The 23,170-nt window shown below is 37.9% G+C and overlaps 1 protein-coding gene across 5 annotated transcripts in view; it reads left to right on the forward strand.

The window, feature by feature from the left end:
* Positions 1–23,170, forward strand: part of GRIA4 (glutamate ionotropic receptor AMPA type subunit 4) — a 673,155-nt gene that overhangs the window by 562,402 nt on the left and 87,583 nt on the right. For all 5 annotated transcript variants that reach the window (XM_025267033.3, XM_025267032.3, XM_025267031.3 and 2 more), the window contains one exon: positions 16,356–16,514. In XM_025267033.3, the coding sequence (XP_025122818.2) occupies positions 16,356–16,514 (159 nt within the window). The remainder of the gene's footprint in view (positions 1–16,355; positions 16,515–23,170) is intronic.

Consider the following 23,170-nt stretch of genomic DNA (forward strand, 5'->3'; position numbering starts at 1 on the left):
CTGAGCCACCGCAGAACCCATATATATATGCTAACTTCTATAAGTTAGATGGCGACTGGGAAGCTGCTATAAGGCACAGAAAGCTGAGCTCAGTGTCTGTGAAAGACTTAGATGGGTGATATGGCTAATTCACTTCATTGTACAGCAGAAACTAACACACATTGTAAAGCAATTATATTCCAATAAAAATGTAAGGAAACTAATATGCAGAGAGGAAAGTGACTTATACACATTTAGGTATCTGGTTAGCAAGAATAAAGACTAAAATTCAATTTTCAAAACTTTAAGTCTAGCTTGTTGATGCTCAAGTGAAATGACCCCAGTTAGAGTCCATGAATTTGAAGACATTATTTTTTTTTCTTTGTGCTTCCCATATTTTTCAACTTCTTTGCATTAAGTACATCTGACTCCACCATTTGTCTATTATTTGATCATCAAAACTTCATACTTTAAGCCAATTTTTAATTTATGTATTTTAACTGGAGGTTAGTTACTTTGCAATATTGTAGTGGTTTTTGCCATACATTCACATAAATCAGCCATGGGTGTACATGTGTCCCCCATCTCGAACCCCACTCCAACCTCCCTCCATATCCCATCCCTCAGCGTTGTCCCAGTGCACCATCCCTGAGAGCCCTGTTTCATGCATCAAGCTTGGACTGGTGATCTATTTCACATATGGTAATACACATGTTTCAATGCCATCCTCTCAAATAATCCCACCCTCACCTGTGGGTGACCACAGAGTCAAAATTTGGTTCTTTGTATCTGTGTCTCTTTTGTGGCCTTGCATATAAGGTCATCGTTACCATCTTTCTAAATTCCATAAATATGCGTTAATATACTGTATTGGTGTTTTTCTTTCTGACTTACTTCACTCTGGATGATAGGCTCCAGTTTCATTCACCTCATTAGAACTGATTCAAATGCATTTTTTTAAATAGCTAGTAATATTCCATTGTGTGTATGTACCACAATTTTCTTATCAATTCGTCTGCCGATGTACATCTAGGTTGCTTCCATGTCCTAGCTATTGTAAACGGTACTGCGATGAACATTGGGGTACACATGTCTCTTTCAATTCTGGTTTCTTCAGTGTATATACCCAGCAGTGGGATTTCTGCGTTGTATGGAAGCTCTATTTCCAGTTTTTTTGAAGAATCTCCACACTGTTCTCCATAGTGGCTGTACTAGTTTACATTCCCACCAACAGTGTAAGAGGGTTCCCTTTTCTCCTCACCCTCTCCAGAATTTATTATTTGTAGATGTTTGGTGGCAGCCATTCTGACTAGTGTGAGATGGTACCTCATTGTGGTTTTTATGGCCACTCTTATGGCAGAAAGTGAAGAAGAACTAAAGAGCCTCTTGTTGAAAGTGGAAGAGGAGAGTGAAAAAGTTGGCTTAAAGCTCAAAACTCAGAAAACAAAGATCATGGCATCCAGTCCCATCACTTCATGGAAAATAATGGAGAAACAGTGGAAACAGTGGCAGACTTTATTTGGGGGGCTCCAAAATCACTGCAGATGGTGACTGCAGCCATGAAATTAAAAGACGCTTACTCCTTGGGAGAAAAGTTATGACCAAAGTAGAAAGCATATTATAAAACAGAGATGTTACTTTGCCAACAAATGTCCATCTAATCAAGGCTATGTTTTTTCCAGTAGTCACCTGTGGATGAGAGAGTTGGACTATAAAGAAAGTTGAGCACTGAAAAATTGATGCTTTTGAACTATGATGTTGGAGAAGACTCCTGAGAGTTCCTTGGACTGCAAGGAGATCCAACCAGTCCATCCTAAAGGAAATCAGTCCTGGATATTCATTGTTAGGACTGATGTTGAAGCTGAAACTTCAATATTTGGCCACCTGATTCAAAGAGCTGAGTCATTTGAAAAGACCCTGATGCTGGGAAAGATTGAAGGTGGGAGGAGAAGGGGATGACAGAGGATGAGATGGTTGGATGGCATCACTGACTCAATAGACATGAGTTTGAGTAAACTCCGGGAGTTGGTGATGAACAGGGAAGCCTGGCATGCTGCAGTCCATGGGGTAGCAAAGATTCGGACATGACTGAGCAACTGAACTGAACTGATAATGTGTGATGTTGAGCATCTTTTCATGTGTTTGTTAATCATCAGTATGTCTTCTTTGGATAAATGTCTGTTTAGTTATTTGGCACATTTTTTGATTGGGTCATTTGTTTTCTGATATTGAGCTGCTTGTATATTTTTGAGATTAATTCTTTATCAGTTGTTTCTTTTGCTATAATTTTCTCCAATTCTGAAGGCTGTCTTTTCACCTTGCTTATAGTTTCCTTCGTTGTGCAAAAGCTTTTAAGTTTTTTTAAGTTTATTTAGGTCCCAATTGTTAATTTTTGCTTTTATTTCCATTACCCTGAGTTATGTCAAAGAGTGTTTTGCCTATGTTTTCCTCTAGGAGTTTTATAGTTTCTGGTCTTATGTTTAGATCTTTAATCCATTTTATTTTTGTGTATGGTGTTAGAAAGTGTTCTAGTTTCATTCTTTTATAGGTGGTTGACCAGTTTTCCCAACATCACTTGTTAAAGAGACTGTCTTTTCCCATTGTATAGTCTTGCCTCCTTTGTCAAAGATAAGGTGTGCATAGGTGTGTGGGTTTATCTCTGGGCTTTCTATTTTGTTGCATTGATCTATATTTCTGTCTTTATGCCAGTACCATAGTGTCTTGATGACATTGTAGTATAGTCTGAAGTCAGGAAGGTTGATTCCTCCAGTTTCATTCTTCTTTCTCAAGTTTGCTTTGGCTATTTGAGATTTTTTCTATTTCCATATAAATTGTGAAAATATTTCTTCTAGCTCTCTGAAAGAGACTGTTGGTAGCTTGACAGGGATTGCATTGAATCTGTAGATTGCTTTGGGTATTATATTTTCACTATATTGATTCTTCCGATCCATGAATATGGTATATTTCTCCATCTATTTGTGCCCTCTTTGATTTCTTTCATCAGTATTTTACAGTTTTCTATGTATAGGTCTTTTGTTTCTTTAGGTAGATTTATTCCTAAGTATTTTATTCTTTTCATCACAGTGGTGAATGGAATTGTTTCCTTAATTTCTTCATTTCTAAATTTGTTGATTTGATTCTTCTCCCTTTTTTTTCTTGATGAATCTGGCTAATGGTTTGTCTATTTTATTTATCTTCTCTAAGAACCAGCTTTTAGTTTGTTGATTTTTGATAGAGTGTCCTCTGTTTCTTTTTCATTTATTGCTGCCCTAACTTTTATGATTTCTTTCCTTCTACTAACCCTCAGGTTCTTCATTTCTTCTTTTTCTAGTTGCTTTAGGTGTAAAGTTAGGTTATTTATTTGATTTTGCTCTTGTTTCTTGAGGTAAGCTTGTATTGCTATGAACCTTCCCTTTAGTACTGCTTTTACTGAAACCCATAGATTTTGGGTAGTCATGTTTTCATTTTCATTTGTGGCATATTTTGATCTCTCTTTTAATTTTTTCTGTGATTTGTTGGTTATTCAGAAGCGGGTTGTTTAGCCTCCATATGTTTATATTTTAATAGTTTTCTTCCTGTAATTGACATCTAATCTTACCACACTGTGATCAGAAAAAAATGCTTGCTTTACATTTTACATTTAAAGTCGTTCAGTTATGTCCGACTCTTTGCGTTCCCATGGACTATACAGTCCATGGAATTCTCCAGGACAGAGTACTGGGGTGGGTAGCCTTTCCCTTCTCCAGGGGGGTCTTCCCAACCCAGAAATCGAACTGGGGTCTCCCTCATTGCAGGAGATGCTTGAAATGATTTCAAGTTTTTTGAATTTACCAAGACTAGATTAATGGCACAGGATGTGATTTATCCTGAAGAATGTTCCATGTGCACTTGAGAAAAAGGTGAAATTCATTGTTTTGTGTTGAAATATTCTATAGATATCAATTAGGGCTAACTGGTCCATTGCATCATTTAAAGTTTGTGTTTCCTTGCTAATTTTCTGTTTGTTTGATCTATCCATAGCTGTGAGTGGGGTATTAAAGTGTCCCACTATTATTGTGTTGCTATTAATTTCCCCTTTCATACCTGTTAGCATTTGCCTTATGCAATGAGATGCTCCTATGTTGGGTGCATATATGTTTATAATTGTTATGTCTTCTTGGATTGACCCTTTGATCATTATATAGTGTCCTTCTTTGTCTCTTATCACTATCTTTATTTCAAAGATTATTCTATCTGATATAAGTATTGTTACTTCTGCTTTCTTTTGGTCTCCATTTGCATGAAATATCTTTTCCAGCCCTTCACTTTCAGTCTGTATGTGTCCCTTGATTTAAGGTGGGTCTCTTGTAGACAGCATATATAGAGGTCTTGTTTTTGTATCCATTCAGCCAGTCTTTGTTTTTTGGTTGGGGTATTCAACCCACTTACATTTAAGGTAATTATTCATAAGTATGATCCCATTGCCATTTACTTTGTTGTTTTGGGTTCGAGTTTAAAAACTTTTTCTGTGTTTCCTGTCTAGAGCAGGTCCGTTAGCATTTGTTGAAGAGCTGGTTTGGTGGTGCTGAATTCTCTCAGCTTTTGCTTGTCTGTAAAGCTTTTGCTTTCCTCTTCATACTTGAATGAAATCCTTGCTGGGTACAGTAATCTGGGTTGTAGGTTTTTCTCTTTCATCATTTTAAGTATGTCCTGCCATTCCCCTCTGGCCTGAAGAGTTTCTACTGAAAGAACTGCTGTTATCCTTATGGGGATCCCATGTGTTTAATTTGTTGCTTTTCCCTTGCTGCTTTTAATATTTGTTCTTTGTGTTTGATCTTCATTAATTTGATTAATTTGTGTCTTGGGGTGCTTTGCCTTAGGTTTATCCTATTTGGGACTCTCTGGGTTTCTTGGACTTAAGTGGCTATTTCCTTCCCCATTTTAGGGAAGTTTTCAACTATTATCTCCTCAAGTATTTTCTCATGCCCTTTCTTTTTTTCTTCTTCTTCTGGGGCTCCTATGATTCGAATGTTGGGGCATTTAACATTGTGCCAGACATCTCTGAAGTTGTCCTCATTTCTTTTATTTCTTTTTTCCTCTTGCTTCATTTATTTCCACCATTCTATCTTCCACCTCACCTATCCTATCTTCTGCCTCAGTTATTCTACTGTTGGTTCCCTCCAGAGTGCTTTTGACCTCAGTTACTGCATTATTCGTTATTGATTGACTCTTTTTTATTTCTTCTAGGTCCTTGTTAAACATTTCTTGCATCTTCTCAATCCTTGTCTCTGGTCTATTTATTTTGTTTTCAAGATTTTGGAGCATCTTTACTATCATTATTCTGAATTATTTTTCAGACAGACTCCCTATCTCCTCCTTTTTTGTTTGGTTTGGTGGGTATTTATCATGTTCCTTTACCTGCTGAATATTTCCTGCCTTTTCATTTTGTTTAGATTGCTGTTTTAGGGGTGGCCTTTCTGTGTGCTGGAAGTTTGTGGTTCCTCTTTATTGTGGAGCCTGCTCCCTGGGGGTGGGGTTGGACTAGTGGCTTGTTTCCTGCTTAGGGGAGTTTGCGTCTGTATTCTGGTGGGTGGAGCTGGATCTCTTCTCTCTGGAGTGCAATGAACTGTCCAGTAGTGAGTTTTGGGGAGTATGTGGTTTTGGCATGTCTTTGAGCAGCCTGTATTTTAATGCTCAGGGCTGTTTTCCTGCATTGTTGAAGAATAAGCAGGTAAATCTTGCTCTGGAAATCGTTGGCTCTTGGGTGGTGCTTGATTTCAGTGTAGGTACACAGGCTTTTATGAGCTTTTGTCTATTAATGTTCCCTGGAATCGGGAGTTCTCTGGTGTTCTCAAGTTTTGGATTTAAGCCTCCTGCTCTGGCTTTCAGTCTTATTCTTACAGTAGCATCAAGTCTTCTCCATCCATACAGCACAGGTGATAAAACATATAGGTTAATGGTGAAAAGACTCTCCAGACTCTGGCGCACCCAGAGAAATTCACAGAGTTACAGGGAGAAGAGAAGAGGGAGGAGGGAGATAGACATGACCAGGAGGAGAAGAGGGGTAGTCAAAATGGGAGAGACCAATCTAGGTAATCAGTTCCTTAAGTGTTCTCCACAGCCAGGAATGCCCAGGGAGTTTCAAAGAGTTAAATAGAGACGAGAAGGGGGAGGGAGGAGATAAAGGTGACCTGGGGGATAAAAGGGAGAGTCAAAAGGGGAGAAAGCAATCAAGCCAGTAATCACAACCCTAAGTAAACATGAAAGAGGAGAGTGAAAAAGTTGGCTTAAAGCTCAGCATTCAGAAAACTAAGATCATGGCATCCGGTCCCATCACTTCATGGCAAATAGATGGGGAAATGGTGGCTGACTTTATTTTTGGGTGGCTCCAAAATCACTGTAGATGGTGATTGCAGCCATGAAATTAAAAGATGCTTATTCCTTCTAGTCAAGGCTATGGTTTTTCCCATGGTCATGTATGAATGTGGGAGTTGGACTGTAAAGAAAGCTGAGCACTGAAGAATTGATGCTTTTGAACTGTGGTGCTGGAGAAGACTCTTGTGAGTCCCTTGGGCTGCAAGGAGATCCAACCTGTCCATCCTAAAGGAGGTCAGTCCTGGGTGTTCTTTGGAAGGACTGATGCTAAGGCTGAAACTCCAATACTTTGGCCACCTGATGCAAAGAGCTGACTCATTTGAGAAGACCCTGATGCTGGGGAAGATTGAGGGCAGGAGAAGGGGGTGACAGGATGAGATGGTTGGATGGCATTACCAACTCAATGGACATGGGTTTGGGTAGACTCCAGCAGTTGGTGGTGGATAGGGAGGCCTGGAGTGCTGCAGTTCATGGGGTCGCAAAGAGTCAGACACGACTGAGCAACTGAACTGAACTGAACTGAAGTAAACATGAATACTGAAGATTAGATTCTTAAAGGTACAAAATTGGTAACAAATACCAAAAAACAAAGATTAAAAATCTAGAGTAGAAGTTAGACTCTCAAACATACAATATTAAAAATTCAAAACAAAATCAATTAGAAACATTATAAAAAAATATACATATAAAATTTGCTTTAAAAATAGGGTCTTTTTTTGGCAAGGTAATGGTAGGCTGTAAAACAAAATTAAAGGAATAATAAAGAATTTAAAAAATTAAAAAGTGATAATAGTAAAATATATCTAGGAATTTCTCTGGAGCTTTCAAGGGCAGTGTAGGGTCATTTCAGTTTCAGATAGTTCCTTGTTCCAGCTTGTACTTCTTCTCAAGGTCTATAGGCCCCCTCCAATGCTTAGTCAATGCTAACTGCAGGGTTTTAATCTGTTGTACCTGTCACTTCCAGAGTGGTTTGCCCTTCTTTGTTTATTTTGGCTTCCTCTGTTTGAAAGTCTCTTCCATGTCTAATTTCTGCGCTGACACAAGGGGGCAAAGGTGGTCATTTATTTACGCTCACTTGTTCAGTTGTGTTTTGGGGCTGGAGGAACCCTGCAAACAAATATCACTGGTGTGTGTCAGGAGTGCTTGCAGTGTATGGACCACACTGGGTTTGCCCAATCTCACGGCATGTGCTTTCTGGTTCTACACTGCTTAGGCTGCAGGGTGCTCTGCGGGGCACTGTCCAAAGCGGGCCCTGGGGTTTCATGCACTTCTCAGGTCCGAGCCACTTGGGTTCAGGTTCTCAGGTACTCCACAAGGGCACAAACTCTGTTGGGCATGCGTTTTGTGCCCTTCCCAGGTCTGAGCAGCTCAGGCGATCAGGTGCTAGAGGAGCACACTGTCCCAGTTGGGCCATGCATCTTAATCACCTCTCTGGTCTCGGGTGTGCCATTTGTCTCCTCTGGGAAGCTGATCTCAAGCTATGACACTCCTGGCAGATGTCAACCATCCAGGATCCCAGGAAGATGTGGTTAGCAACTGGGGGCCTGCTCAAAGTTTGGTGGAGGATGCTGGTCTCTGAGGCCGAGATTGGAGTAGCTCCTTGCCTTCTGGCTCTGGCTGTCGCCTGCCTGCCTCTCTGCCTCTGGTGGGGAGGGGATTGTATGCAACTGGATAGCTCTCCTTTGGTGATCACTCAATCCTTTGCTCTGTGAGTGGGCCAGGCTGTGCATTAAGTTAGAGCATTTCACAGGAAAGTTCTCTCTCTCTCTCTCTGGCTATCCCATGGTTTGGGCTGCTGTCTCACGTTAGCTCCCTCAGATTCTCCTCAGGGCATTCAGGCCTGGTCCTTACCCTAAGCATGCAGCCTTTGCTCCCTGTCCAGCCTCCAATGGCTGATGCGAGCATCTGGGCTACTTCTCTGCTGGGAGTTGTGGTTAGGCACCTATTTTGTGGGTTTTTTTCTTTTTCCACCCAGTTATGTTGCTCCTTGAGATTCCAAAACTCCCCACAGATCTGCCAGTGAGAGGGTTTCCTGCTGTTTGGAAACTCCTCCTTCATGACTCCCTCCCCAGGATGGGTCTCCATCCCTAACTCTTTTGTCACTCTTTTTGCCTTTTCTATTTTGTTCTACCTCCTTTTGAAGCGAATGGGCTGCCTTTCTGGGCAGACGTTGTTTTCTGGAAGTTGCTCAGCATCCAAATAATCTTTTGATGAATTTGTGGGGGACAGTGGTCTCCCTGTCCTATTCCTCCACCATATTGGGACCACCCTCCCAAGTCAATTTTTAACCTAACATTTAAAATGTGTTAAAAGGGAATTTCTCCCATTATATTTGACACTCTTTCTTTTAAGTGTACCTGAGCTGTCTCAGTATGATTTAGTCAACCTGTGAACCTGAAATACAAAACAGCAGAAATTCTTTCTTAACTAGAAAAATATAAAAAAAGTATTTATTAAACACATATGATATGATGAACCTGTAGATTTACATCAGTAATCATTAGGATATCTGAAGTTCTCTAATTTATTAATTTCACTTTCTCTCTTCTTCCCAGAGTATGTATCAACTCTAAATGAAAATTAAAAGGAAAGCCAAGTTGGAAATTAATATTTTCTTAGGATGCCATTAACTATTGTGAAATGCAGACATTGTTGAGTAGCCCATTTCAATAAGCAGAAACTCTCTCACTGGTCTCCCCTTTGCCCTCTGGGGCATTATTTACTTAGTTATTTAACCACTGACCACCTCTCCCTTCACTGCTCTAGGACTGTAGAGATGATTTTATTACAATGTTTTCCACACTTTCAGTTCCACAGTCAGTTCAGTTTGGTTCAGTAGCTCAGTCATGTCCTACTCTTTCTGAACCCATGGACTGCAGCACACCAGGCTTCCCTGTCCATCACCAATACCCGGAGCTTGCTCAAACTCATGTCTATCAAGTTCGTTATGCCATCAAACCATCTTATCCTCTGTCGTCTCCTTCTCCTCCCGCCTTCAATTTTTCCCAGCATCAGGGTCTTTTCAAATAAGTCAGTTCTTCACATCAGGTGGCCAAAGTATTGGAGATTCAGTATCAATCCTTCCAAAGAATATTCAGGATTGATTTCCTTTAGGATTGACTGGTTGGATTTCCTTGCAGTCAAAGGAATTCTCAAGAGTCTTCTCCAACACCACAGTTCAAAAGCATCAGTTCTTCAGAGTTCAGCTTTCTTTATACTCCAACTCTCACATCCATACACAACTACTGAAAAACCGTAGCTTTGACTACATGGGCCTCTGTTGGCAAAGTAATGTCTCTACTTTTAACATGCTGTCTAGGTTGGTCATAGCTTTTCTTTCAAGGAGCAAGCATCTTTTCATTTCATCACTGGCTGCAGTCACCATCTGCAGTTGATTTTGGAGTCACCCAAAATAAATTCTCTCAGTTTCTATTGTTTCTCCATCTTTTTGCCATGAAGTGATGGATCGGATGCCATGATCTTTGTTTTTTGAATATTGAGTTTAAAGCCAGATTTTCACTCTCCTCTTTCACATTCATCAAGAGGCTCTTTAGTTCTTCTTCACTTTCTGCCATAAGGGTGGTGTCATTTGCATATCTGAGGTTATAGATATTTCTCCCAGCAATCTTGATTCCAACTTGTCCTTCATCCAGTCCAGCATTTCTCATTATGTACTCTGTATATAAGTTAAATAAGCAGGGTGACAATATACAGCCTTGATGTACTCCTTTCCCAATTTTGAACCCGCCTGTTGTTCCATGTCCAGTTCTAACTGCTGCTTCTTGACCTGCATACAAATTTCTCAAGAAGCAGGTAAGGTGGTCTGGTATTCCAATCTATTGAAGAATTTTCCACAGTTTGTTCTGGAAACTGTTTGTTCCACAGTTCCACAATTTCTGTGCTTAAAAACTAAAACCTACTTAGTCATCAAAGTAACCTTCCATGAAAACTGCTTTCCAGTCTATAGCCTATTGATCTTCTATATGAAATTAGTTTAAAATATAAAAGAAAAAATATTGCCTATACTCAAATAGACACAGCTAAAGTTAACTGAGTCACCTACTATTCTTTAGATTATATCTAAAAGAAGCTTATAATCAAATGTGGTCATCTTTTTTCCTTTACCTTCAGCATAACAACAGAATGGAATCAGAGAAATGTAAACTATTATTTATCAGTCAGGCTTTACATCACATGATTCTTCTGAAGGCTGCAGCTTCGCCTGTATGTATTGTACCTGTGGGAAAACTCTATCAAAAAAAAAAAAAAAAAACTTGGCAGGTACTCTATTTCACGAACCCCTCAAATAAAATAATAATGTTACCAGTTAGCAATTAATGCAATAGTTGAATCACTGTAGCTTTTGGAAAATTGAAATTATTTGCCTATCTCTGGGTCTGCCCTATCATCTTCTTTATGAACAAATGTTCAACTGACATTTAACTAGCTAGAGATTGATAGTGTTTTTCCAGTTTCAAAATCATATATTTGATTTCTGGTGTCTAATTTTCTTCCCAGTAAATTGAGAATATTACTGATGAACTGTCAAATCAGCTAGCATATAATTGACATGAAATAAATATTTATTGACTTAATTAATTAACAATAGCCATTATTTACTAAATTCAAACCAGATGTGCTAGCTGTATTAGCATTATCATTCTCATTTTGCATGTGGAAAACCTAAGGCTAGAAAGTTGCAGAAATGGGAGTCAGAGCCTGGATTGCTTTCTACAGTATCTCCCTGCCTCTCCTAGGAATATTATGATAAATATCAAAATTGAAAACACATGAAAAGTGAAAGTGAAAGTCACTCAGTCGTGCCCAACTCTTTGCAACCCCCTGGACTGTATAGTTCACGGAATTCTCCAGGTCAGAATACTGGAATGGGTAGCCATTCCCTTCTCCAGGAGATCTTCCCAACCCAGGGATCGAACCCAGGTCTCCCACACTGCAGGCGGATTCTTTACCAGCTGAGCCACAAGGGAAGCCCTATATCTTCAAGGGAAAACACATATTTGTGTAAAAATATGTGTATACCTGTGGCGGATTCATGTTGATATATGGCAAAACCAATACAATATTTTAAAGTTAAAAAAATAAAATAAAGGAAAAAATTTTTAAAAGAACTTAAAAATGAAAAAAAAATACACAAGAGCATAATTTTTAAAAGGCAAAGTTGAGAGTCTTTTGGTTCTAATATGTATTTGCTGGGAGATCTTGAATAGTTTTGCTTTAACCCACTGACATGTGGCTTCCTTATTTGTAAGATAGGATATATCTCATAAGTTTATTGTGAGAATTAGATTGATAATCAGTGGAATGCGCTTACCACAATGCCTGATACATAATCAGCCCAGCATTAATATTAACTATGAATACACACTCTGGGTCTTTCATTGTCCCTTAGTTGCCAGTAGCCAGACAGTAACATGTATATATTGGCTAGTAAGAAATTCCTCTTTGTTAGTAAAATAAAAAAACAGAGAAGTTTCCAAAATCATGGCTGAGACACATGCAACAGGATAGGTAACACTAGGTCTTCCTCTTCTACTTGATTCCTACTATAACTGTAGGGTCACTGCTGTATAATTTATGTTGACCAAAAAAAGGAAAAAGATAAACTTTTTCTCAAGATTACTGAATCAAATTCACATTTAAAAAAAGATTTCCTAAATACCTAAAGGGGACAAACAGGAAAGCAAGTGCAGATGCTTCAAACTCTGTGGGTGTGTGGTTTACTTTTGCCTGAGTTAATATCTTTGGTTATAATAATTCACTTTTGTAATATACTTTTTGTATTTTTCCTATAATTGTGTGTCTACAAAATTGGGTGTGTGTTGTTGTAAGTTACCTCAAATTTCTAATGGAAAAATAGAGCCAGGTATGGAATACATATATAAAAGAGAGAGAGAGAGAGAGAGAAATGAGTGATAAACAGATAGATGATAGAAAGATATAGCTAGAAAATAAATAACTTTTTTCCAGAATTTGTTTAACTTAGTTAACTTCCTCTGAACCAAATGAGGCGACACCTTCCTGTCCACCTTCCTCACTCCACCTGCTGGGACTTGTATTTTTCCCTACCACACATAAATGGCTTATTGCTCTCATATCCACTGCCATTTCCCAGAACTATGAGGACTGTAGTGACTGATATAATCAAAGCTTTCACCCTCTTTGTCTCAAAACACTATCTCTATCTTCTTTTAAACCATTTTGTAACTAAGCTGAACCTCCGTGAAGTGTTACACATCACAGACTCAGAGTACCATAAAATCTTAATATAAGACACATTTTCACATAAGACACGTATCTGCTTAGGTGTCTTATATTTGATGCATTTCATTCATCTCCTGAATCCTCCTCCATGCTTCATAAAAGGCACTCAGAGGCATTTCAGAAATACTGATACCTGTTAAATTCAGTTGAACTAAACTAGAAACATTTATATCCTTTCCTCATGTGTTATATTTTTTAATTGAAATATACTTGATTTGTAATGCGCTAGTTTCAGATGTAGAGAAAAGTTATTCAGTTATACACATACTCGTGTGTGTGTATATATGTATTTTATATATATATATATTCTTTTTCAGATTATTTTCCATTATAGATTTTTAAAAAATATTGAATGTAGTTCCCTATTATATATGTTCAGTTCAGTTCAGTTCAGTCGCTCAGTCGTGTCCGACTCTTTGCAACCCCATGAATTGCAGCACACCAGGCTTCCCTGTCCATCACCAACTCCCGGAGTTCACTCAGACTCACGTCCATCAAGTCAATGATGCCATCCAGCCATCTCATCCTCTGTCGTCTCCTTCTCCTCCTGCCCCCAATCCCTCCCAGCATCAGAGTCTTTTCCAATGAGTCAACTCTTCGCATGAGGTGGCCAAAGTACGGAGTTTCAGCTTCAGCATCATTCCTTCCAAAGAAATCCCAGGGCTGATCTCCTTCATAATGGACTGGTTGGATCTCCTTGCAGTCCAAGGGACTCTCAAGCGTCTTCTCCAACACCACAGTTCAAAAGCTTCAATTCTTCGGCGCTGCCGGGAGAAATATCAAAAACCTCAGATATGCGGATGACACCACCCTTATGGCAGAAAATGAAGAGGAACTAAAAAGCCTCTTGATGAAAGTGAAAGTGGGGAGTGAAAAAGTTGGCTTAAAGCTCAACATTCAGAAAACGAAGATCATGGCATCTGGTCCCATCACTTCATGGGAAATAGATGGGGAAACAGTGGAAACAGTGAATGACTTTATTTTGGGGGGCTCCAAAATCACTGCAGATGGTGACTGCAGCCATGAAATTAAAAGATGCTTACTCCTTGGAAGGAAAGTTATGTCCAACCTAGATAGCATATTGAAAAGCAGAGACATTACTTTGCCAACAAAGGTCCATCTAGTCAAGGCTATGGTTTTTCCAGTGGTCATGTATGGATGTGAGAGTTGGACTGTGAAGAAGGCTGAGTGCCAAAGAATTGATGCTTTTGAACTGTATTGTTGGAGAAGACTCTTGAGAGTCCCTTGGACTGCAAGGAGATCCAACCAGTCCATTCTGAAGAAGATCAGCCCTGGGATTCCTTTGCATATTGTTTATCTATTTTGTATGTAGTAGTATTTGTTAATCCCAAATCCTTAATTTATCCTTCCCACCTCTCCTCCTTTAGTAAACAGAAATTTGCTTCCTGTGTCTGTTAAGTCTGTTTTGTAAATGAATTAATTTGTATTATTTTATTCTAATTCCACATACAAGTGATATCATATGATATTTGTCCTTCTCTGTCTGACAATTCATTTAGTATCATAATCTCTAGGCCCATCCATGTTGCTTCATGCATTCATTATATTATGGTTGAGCAATATTTCATAATGTGTATATGCCATATCTTCTTTATTCACTCATTTGTTGATGAACATTTAGGTTGTTTCCATGTCTTGGCTATTGTAAATAGTGCTACTATGAACACTGGTGTGCAGATGTCTTTTCAAATTAGAATTTTCTCCAGATACATGCCCAAGAGTAGAACTGCTGAATCATATGGCAACTCTATTTTTAGTTTTTTAAGGAACTGCCATACTGTTCTCGGTAGTGGTTATATCAATTTACATTCCCATCAAACAGTGTCAGAGGGCTCCCTTTCCTCCACATCCTTACCAGCATTTATTATTTGTAGACTTTTTGAAGATGTCTATTTTGACTTGTGTGAGGTGATCCCTCATTGTGATTTTGATTTGCATTTCTCTAATGATAAGCAATGTTGAGCATTTTTCATGTGCTTTTTGACCATCTGAATATCTTCTTTGGAAAAATGTCACTATAATTCTTCTGCCCATTTTTTTTTTTGATTGGGTTGTTTGTCTTTATGATATTAAGCTGTATGAGCACTTGTATTAAGTCCTTCTCAGTCACATCATTTGCAAATATTTTCTTCCACCCTGTAGGTTGCCTTTTAATTTTGTTCATGATTTCCTTTGCTGCTCAAAAGTTTTTAAATTTGATTAGTTCCAATTTGTTTATTTTTGCTTTTATTTTTTTGGCTTTGGGAGGTTGACCAAGGGAATAGTGCTCAATTTATATCAGAGATGGTTTTGCCTATATTTTCTTCTGGGAGTTATATGGCATCAGGTCTTGTATTTAAATCTTTAAGCCATTCTGAGTTTATATTTATGTATGGTGTGAGGGCGTGTTCTTATATCATTGATTTATATGCAGCTGTCCAGCTTTCCCAAACCACTTGCTGAAGAGATTGACTTCCTTTTCTCCATTATGTAGTCTTGCCTCCCTCATTGAAGATTAACTGACTGTAGGTTGTGTTGGGTTTTTCCTGGGTTCTGTATTCTGTTCCATTAACCCATATATCTGTTTTTGTGCCAAGATCATGCTGTTTTGATTACTGTAGCTTTATATTACTGTCTGAAGTATGAGACAGTTAGGCCTCCACCATTGTTCTTTTTCTTCAAGATTGCTTTTTAATTCTGGGTCTTTTATGGCTCCATATAAATTTTAGGATTATTCATTCTAGTTCTGTGAAAAATGTCATAGTTATTTGATAAGGATCTCATTAAATCTGTATATTACTTTAAGTAGTTGGCCATTTTAATAATATTAACTCTTCCAATCTAAGAGCATGGGTTATTTTTCTATTTCTTTGAATCCTCTTCAGTTTCCTTTATCATTGTTTTATACAATGTTTTATACAATTATATATCAATGTTTAGCATTTAAGTCTTTCACCTCTGTGGTGAAGTTTATGCCTAGGTAGTTTAAGTTTTTTTGATGTATCTAATAATTGTTTTACATTCACTTTCTGATATGTATTATTAGTGTTAAAAATGCAGATTTCTGTATGTTAATCTTGTATCCTATTACCATGCTAAATTTTTTTTTATCAGTTCTAGTAGTTTTTCTGTGGAATCTTTAGAGTTTTCTATATATAATATCATGTCATCTGCAGATAATGACAACTTTACATTTTCCCTATCAATTTGAATAAAATTTTGTTTCTTTTTCTTGTCTAATTGCTGTGGCTAGGACTTTCAATAGTATGTTGAATAGAAGAGGTGACAGTGGGCATCTTTGTTTTATTCCAAATTTTAGCAAGAAGGCTTTCAGCTTTTCACCATTGAATATTATGTTGACTGTGGGTTTGTCACAAATAGCTTTTATTATGTTGATATATGTTTCCATTATATCCACTTTGATGGGAATATTTATCATGAGTGGATGGTGAATTTTGTCAAATGTTTTTTTTTTCTATATCTGTTGAGATGATCACGTGATTTTTGTCTTTTTTGGTGTTGATGTGGTGTCATGCATTAGATTTTGAATGACAGAGTTTAACAGCTAAATTGACGTAATTGTTTTTATTTCAACATTGACATAATCTTCCAGTTGTTTAAAGCCACCACTTTTAAATAATATTGGTTATCAATTCATGTTAACATTGAGGAGCCAAAATGTTAGCTATTAACTCCAATAATTAACTAAGCTTAATAAACTGTCATACTGATTTTTATAGGGATTCAAGGATATTTCTCTTGAGAGATTTATACACGGTGGAGCCAATGTTACAGGATTCCAGTTGGTAGATTTTAACACACCTATGGTGACCAAATTAATGGATCGCTGGAAGAAACTAGATCAGAGAGAATATCCAGGATCTGAGACACCTCCAAAGGTATTTGTTTGTTTTTATCTTATGTATTTTTAGTACTTTATAAAATTTAAGGTAGAAAGTTCATTATACAGTTCTCCTAGTAATATTTTGTCAGGCACAGTGTGGCATGGGGCAGAAATATTTTGTCACTATTTGTCACACAAATCAATATTTTCTAAATGTTTATATTTTATGGAGGAGATGTTAGCCATTTGCTCAACTAGTTTATTATTATTATTAATTTGCAATATGAATGTCCCTGAATAAATTATATACTTTTAAAATTATTTCAAATGTGAATAACCACTAGTAACTATTCCACTCAGAAAACAACTATATTTGCAAAATTATTGACAGTAAGTAAGGAAAGTGGTTAAAAAAAATGTAAAATATATAGCTTCTGCAAAATTCCTCTTTCAAATTAACAGTAAAATGTCAGATTGTTTAATTTTATCTGACAGACATTGCAGAAGTATGTTATTGATATTTGCAAAGGGAGTTGGTAAATTTCTGATCATAAGCACATTTTTTTCTCTCCTGAAAAGCTAAATTCCTTCAATATCATGTAGGTAATGGCATAATGTTTCTTAAACTCTAACTTAGTGGTTTTGAACTTCTCCATAATAATATATTTAGTCGGTAATGCCATCTGACTCAATCAATGGGCATGAGTTTGAGTAAACTCCAGGAGTTGGTGATGGACAGGGAGGCCTGGTGTGCTGCAGTCCATGGGATTGTAAAGAGTCGGACATGACTGAGCGACTGAACTGAACTGAACTGATAATAAGACATCATCATTTAAACAACTTTTACTAATCTCTCATTGACAGTGTATGCAGGTAAAAAGTTTCAAACATAATTTGAAAATTCAAGCCTAGAAAACTATAATCTACGGTAGAGAATCTCAGTTCTTGCAGCTTTGTCAATTTCCTCTGTGTAGTATAGCACTTTAGCTAGTCATACCATTTTCATTACTTTCAAAAGAAAGCATTTAATGAGTATCCACTGTGTGTCAAGCACTATAGTCCAACCTCTGATTTTACAAATTTCTAAATGCAAGATATTAAATGGTATGTTAACTGATTGTCCTTGAGTCAAGGACCAGATTTGAGAAATGTTTGCCCAGGAACAAGTTGTGAACTCCTTGAGCTTCAGACAAGTGCATTGTCCACTATATTGCACCACTTTGCAAGCTTCAGTTCAGTTCAGTTACTCAGTCGTATCCGACTCTTTGCGACCCCATGAATCGCAGCACGCCAGGCCTCCCTGTCCATCACCAACTCCCGGAGTTCACTCAGACTCACGTGCATTGAGTCAGTGATGTCATCCAGCCATCTCATCCTCTGTCCTCCCCTTCTCCTCCTGCCCCCAATCCCTCCCAGGATCAGAGTCTTTTCCAGTGAGTCAACTCTTCGCATGAGGTGGCCAAAGTACTGGAGTTTCAGCTTCAGCATCATTCCTTCCAAAGAAATCCCAGGGCTGATCTCCTTCATAATGGACTGGTTGGATCTCCTTGCAGTCCAAGGGACTCTCAAGAGTCTTCTCCAACACCACAGTTCAAAAGGATCAATTCTTCGGTGCTCAGCCTTCTTCACAGTCCAACTCTCACATCCATACATGACCACAGGAAAAACCATAGCATTGACTAGACGGACCTTTGTTGGCAAAGTAATGTCTCTGCTTTTCAATATGCTATCTAGGTTGGTCATAACTTTCCTTCCAAGGAGTAAGCGTCTTTTAATTTCATGGCTGCAGTCATCATCTGCAGTGATTCTGCGGCCCCCCCCAAAATAAAGTCATTCACTGTTTCCACTGTTTCCCCATCTATTTCCCATGAAGTAATGGGACCAGATGCCATGATCTTCATTTTCTGAATGTTGAGCTTTAAGCCAACTTCTTCACTCTCCACTTTCACTTTCATCAAGAGGCTTTTTAGTTCCTCTTCATTTTCTGCCATAAGGGTGATGTCATCTGCATATGCAAGGTTATTGATATTTCTCCCGGCAATCTTGATTGCAGCTTGTGTTTCTTCCAGTCCAGCATTTCTCATGATGCACTCTGCATATAAGTTAAATAAGCAGGGTGACAATATACAGCCTTGACGTACTCCTTTTCATATTTGGAACCAGTCTATGGAAGCATATTAAAAAGCAAAAATACCTTCAAGATAAAAAGAAAGTTAAGAAGTCTTTCAGTCTGCTTTTCCTTCAAGCTGGCTTAGAGGAAAATTATCCAAAATGCTCAATTATTTCAAATATTAATACACAAGGAAAAACAAGCATCAAGCTTCCTTCCAAACTCATCTGAATAATTTCCTTTACAGCATGTTCTTCTCATTCTTCATCAGTGTATGTAGAGACAATCTTGCCCTTCTCTTTCTTCCTCACATATTTTTCAACTATTTTTTTCATCTCAGCATTTCTTCTGTAAACCATCTCTTCAAGTCCTTGTTATCCTTAGAGTTTTAGTATCTATAATGGGCTTCAAACTTCTTGGCAGTGTGTTGTAGTTCCTTGTAACTGTTTTGTTTTGTTTTGTTTCCAGTGATAATATGTAATAATATTTGTCCACTGTGGTCCTTCTGTCCAGATACACTGGTGTGGTTATTCCTTCCCTCTCTTGCCTTTAGCCTATTACAAGGTGTACTATTTGATAATCTCCAACCAGACTTATCTATGTCATAGCTTTGGGCACTTTGTTTTATCTTTCACAGCTCTCTTAGTATGCTAGGTATCCAGTGACCATTTAATAAATACATGTAGTCAGTTCTTATTATTTATGGTAGTTACATTCTATAGAGCTGCCATGAACACTGAATGAGAGACTATTGAGCCCTTACTTCTAGGGAAGATTACAAAGTTAGGTACAACAGTTTTGTCAACCAATCAACACTTACACTTTGTTATATGTGTGTTTCTGTTTAAACATACGTTATTTAAGATATTGTCGATCAATTAATATTAATTGAATTCACAGTCAGTAGCACCATAACTCAAGCCTGAACAAACCTAATCGAACATATATTTTTTTCTATAAAGCACATCACAGCCTTCTTTCACTCAGGAACACTAGACAGGACTTTAACACTACACCTTTGGGACATCTGTGTAGGCTTCCCATGTGGCACTAGTGGTAAAGAACCTTCCTGCCCATGCAGGAGACATTAGACACATGAGTTTGATCCCTGGGTCAGAAAGATTCCCGGTAGGAGGAAATGGCCACCCACTCCAGCATTCTCGCCTAGAGAATCCCATGGTCAGAGGAGCCTAGTGGGCTACAGTTTATGGGGTTGCAAAGAGTAGCACAGGACTGAAGTGACTTCACACACATGTAGTTGTCACTGTTCCTAGCCAGTGTCTAGCACACTTTTCAAAGAACTCTCAGATATAATATGAAATTTTATCCTCACAACTACTCAGAAAATAGTAATTATTTTATTTTATTCTGTTTTGTGCTTTGTAACTGGAAAACATACTACACATTTCCTTAAAAGTATGAATAGAATTAGAATTCATGTAGTTCTTTCTTCTCAAAACCTAGACCCCTGTTACTGCACTACGATTCCACCAAACTATACCTTTTTATATATAATCTTTGATAAACAGAATTCATCCCATCATTCTAATCACTGCCTAAAGCAATAAATAGCTCTAGGCCAACACTTAGTTTCAGTTAGTGTTAGTTGCTCAGTCATGTCCAACTCTTTGCCATCCCATGGACTGTAACCCACCAGACTCCTCAGCCCATGGAATTCTCCAGGCAAGAACACTGGAGTGGATTGCCATTTCCTTCTCCAGGAGATCTTCCCAACCCAGGGATCGAACCCAGATCTCCCTCATTTTAGGCGGATTCTTTACCATCTGAGCTACCAGGGAAGTGCCGCCTTACCTCCAAAACGAAGAGTATGTTTAATAAGAATTTCTAGATGCCATCTAGAAATTTATGGGCACATGTGCCCATAAATATGATTTCTTGGACTTTAGCACAATAGGACATATATAAAATAATGAAATCCGTTTCAAAATAAAACCAATTTTAACTACTGCTTCTTTCCATTTATCAGCTCTATGAGCTGTCAAAAGGTTTTGCCACTGGCTAAATATCCACTTTGCTCTGCTCCAGTCTGTACAATATCTGTTCTCTTTTGTAGTTCACTTGTTTCATAAAAATGAATGGACTTTTTAAACACAGCAAGTGCTTTTGCTTTTTTGGTGTCATATCTTCTCAGCTTTTTTCTCCCATTTAGAAAAGCAACAATAGCTTTCTTTTTTTCTCTCTTGATCCTAAAATGCTAGCACTGCTTTTTTTTTTTTTTTCTTTATTCATCAATGCTTGTTTTTATTTTCTTGCCATCCAGAAAGATGATTTGATGGCTTTCTCTACCCAAAAGTATGTTGGTCCAGGCAGGGGAGGAGGTATGCCCATTTTGGGTTAAGTTTCTTAATTTTCATCAACCATACCACTCCAATTATGAGTGTGTATGCTTATCTTTAAGTCCATTTTTTTCATATCCTTGAAGAATATATAGCAAGACTTATAATTTATATGTCACATATAAATCTTTCTGATGAAGCTTTAATTAAATTCTTTACCATTGAAAAGTTCTTTGTTAGAGTTTGTATTCTTTATCTTATCCATATCTCAGTCCTTCCCTGGAAAACTGATTGCTATACTTAATAGTCATATTGCCTAAGTTTACTTTCTACAATTTAAATTTCTAATGATTTTTCTTAATTTATAAGCAGCAAATCAAGATCATCTCCCAATGTTCCATGTCACAAAACTACCCTTAGTATAAGCTCAGAATGCGTTAATCATATAGAATTGTGCATATATGAAATTCTTGAAAGAAAAAATGTAGTTTTTCATCATGATCAGTGGTTGATGCTCTGCCACACTTCAAGAAAATTGTACCATATTTTTCATATGATTAGGAATTCTGTAAACAGATTTTACAAGTATTCCCTGTTCTCTTAATTTTCAGATTAAACAAACCACATTTCCTTCTCAGTTTTTCTTCATTTTCTCTGTTAACCTTAATAATCTTTTCCTGAGATTATTTCTCTTTTCTCAAAGAGAAGCACAGGAGATCATCAGAAAACAGATGATCTATATTTCATTTCTCCACTTTGATCCTAAGTTACAATAGAAACTTAGAGAAATGATCTAACCTTCCTAAGCACACTCTGCAAGCATGGGCATAACAGTACTCACGTTTATTTAGCAACGTGTATATACATTTGGTAAATAAGTAGATGCTACTTCTGGTACCCTATATTTAAAGTAACAATAAGCATTCCCATTCATTCTTCTGAAAAACTAGACAGAGATATACACTTTAAGTCAATAAGCATTTATGAAATCTAAAGAAAACCTAATGGACATTGAGAGAAGGAAAGACTGGGATATCCCAGCCCTCCTGAGGCTCACCCACAGCAAGAGACTGCAAGGTAGATTGTGGAAATACTGCATTTAACCCTTTAAAAAAAATACATTAGCTGTTTCTACTTGGACACAGCAGAAAGACCTCACCTAGAGGGCTTGCTTCTCCCAACTGATGGAAAACTGTGCAATAGAATTTGTATTTTACAGAGTGTATTTTCTCCTTTTTAAAATCATAGTGGTAAGAACTGATACACAGTCTTTGTAATAAGGCAAAAGCAGAAATTTCTGTAGCTAGAGTAAATTAATTAAAGTTAAATTAAAGTAATTTAATTTAAGGGGAAGTTAAATTAAGGGCAGTAATTTATCTGCTTTTCAGACAGCATAGTACTTTATGTCATAAACCCACATCAGTCCGTCAGTTCAGTCGCTCAGTCATGTCTGACTCTTTGTGATCCCATGAATTGCAGCATGCCAGGCCTCCCTGTCCATCACCAACTCCGGGAGTTCACTCAAACTCATGTCCATCAAGTCGGGGATGCCATCCAGCCATCTCATCCTCTGTCATCCCCTTTTCCTTCTGCCCCCGACCCCTCCCAACATCAGGGTATTTTCCAATGAGTCATCTCTTCGCATGAGGTGGCCAAAGTACTGGAGTTTCAGCTTTAGCATCATTCCTTCCAAAGAACACCCAGGACTAATCTCCTTTAGAATGGACGGGTTGGATCTCCTTGCAGTCCAAGGGACTCTCAAGAGTCTTCTCCAACACCACAGTTCAAAAGCATCAATTCTTCGGTGCTCAGCTTTCTTCACAGTCCAACTCTCACATCCATACATGACCACTGGAAAAATCACAGCCTTGACTACATGGGCCTTTGTTGGCAAAGTAATGTCTCTGCTTTTCAGTATGCTATCTAGGTTGGTCATAATTTCCCTGCCAAAGAGTAAGCATCTTTTAATTTCATGGCTGCAATCACCATCTGCAGTGATTTTGGAGCCCCAAAAAATAAAGTCTGACACTGTTTCCACTGTTTCCCCATCTATTTCCCATGAAGTGATGGGACAAGATGCCATGATCTTTGTTTTCTGAATGTTTAGCTTTAAGCCAACTTTTTCACTCTCCACTTTCACTTTCATCAAGAGGCTTTTGAGTTCCTCTTCACTTTCTGCCATAAGGGTGGTGTCATCTGCATATCTGAGGTTATCGATATTTCTCCTGGCAATCTTGATTCCAGCTTGTGTTTCTTCCAGTCCAGCATTTCTCATGATGCACTCTGCATATAAGTTAAATAAGC

The sequence above is a fragment of the Bubalus bubalis genome, chromosome 16, assembly GCF_019923935.1.
Source record: "Bubalus bubalis isolate 160015118507 breed Murrah chromosome 16, NDDB_SH_1, whole genome shotgun sequence".
NCBI classification, from domain to species: Eukaryota; Metazoa; Chordata; class Mammalia; order Artiodactyla; family Bovidae; genus Bubalus; species Bubalus bubalis.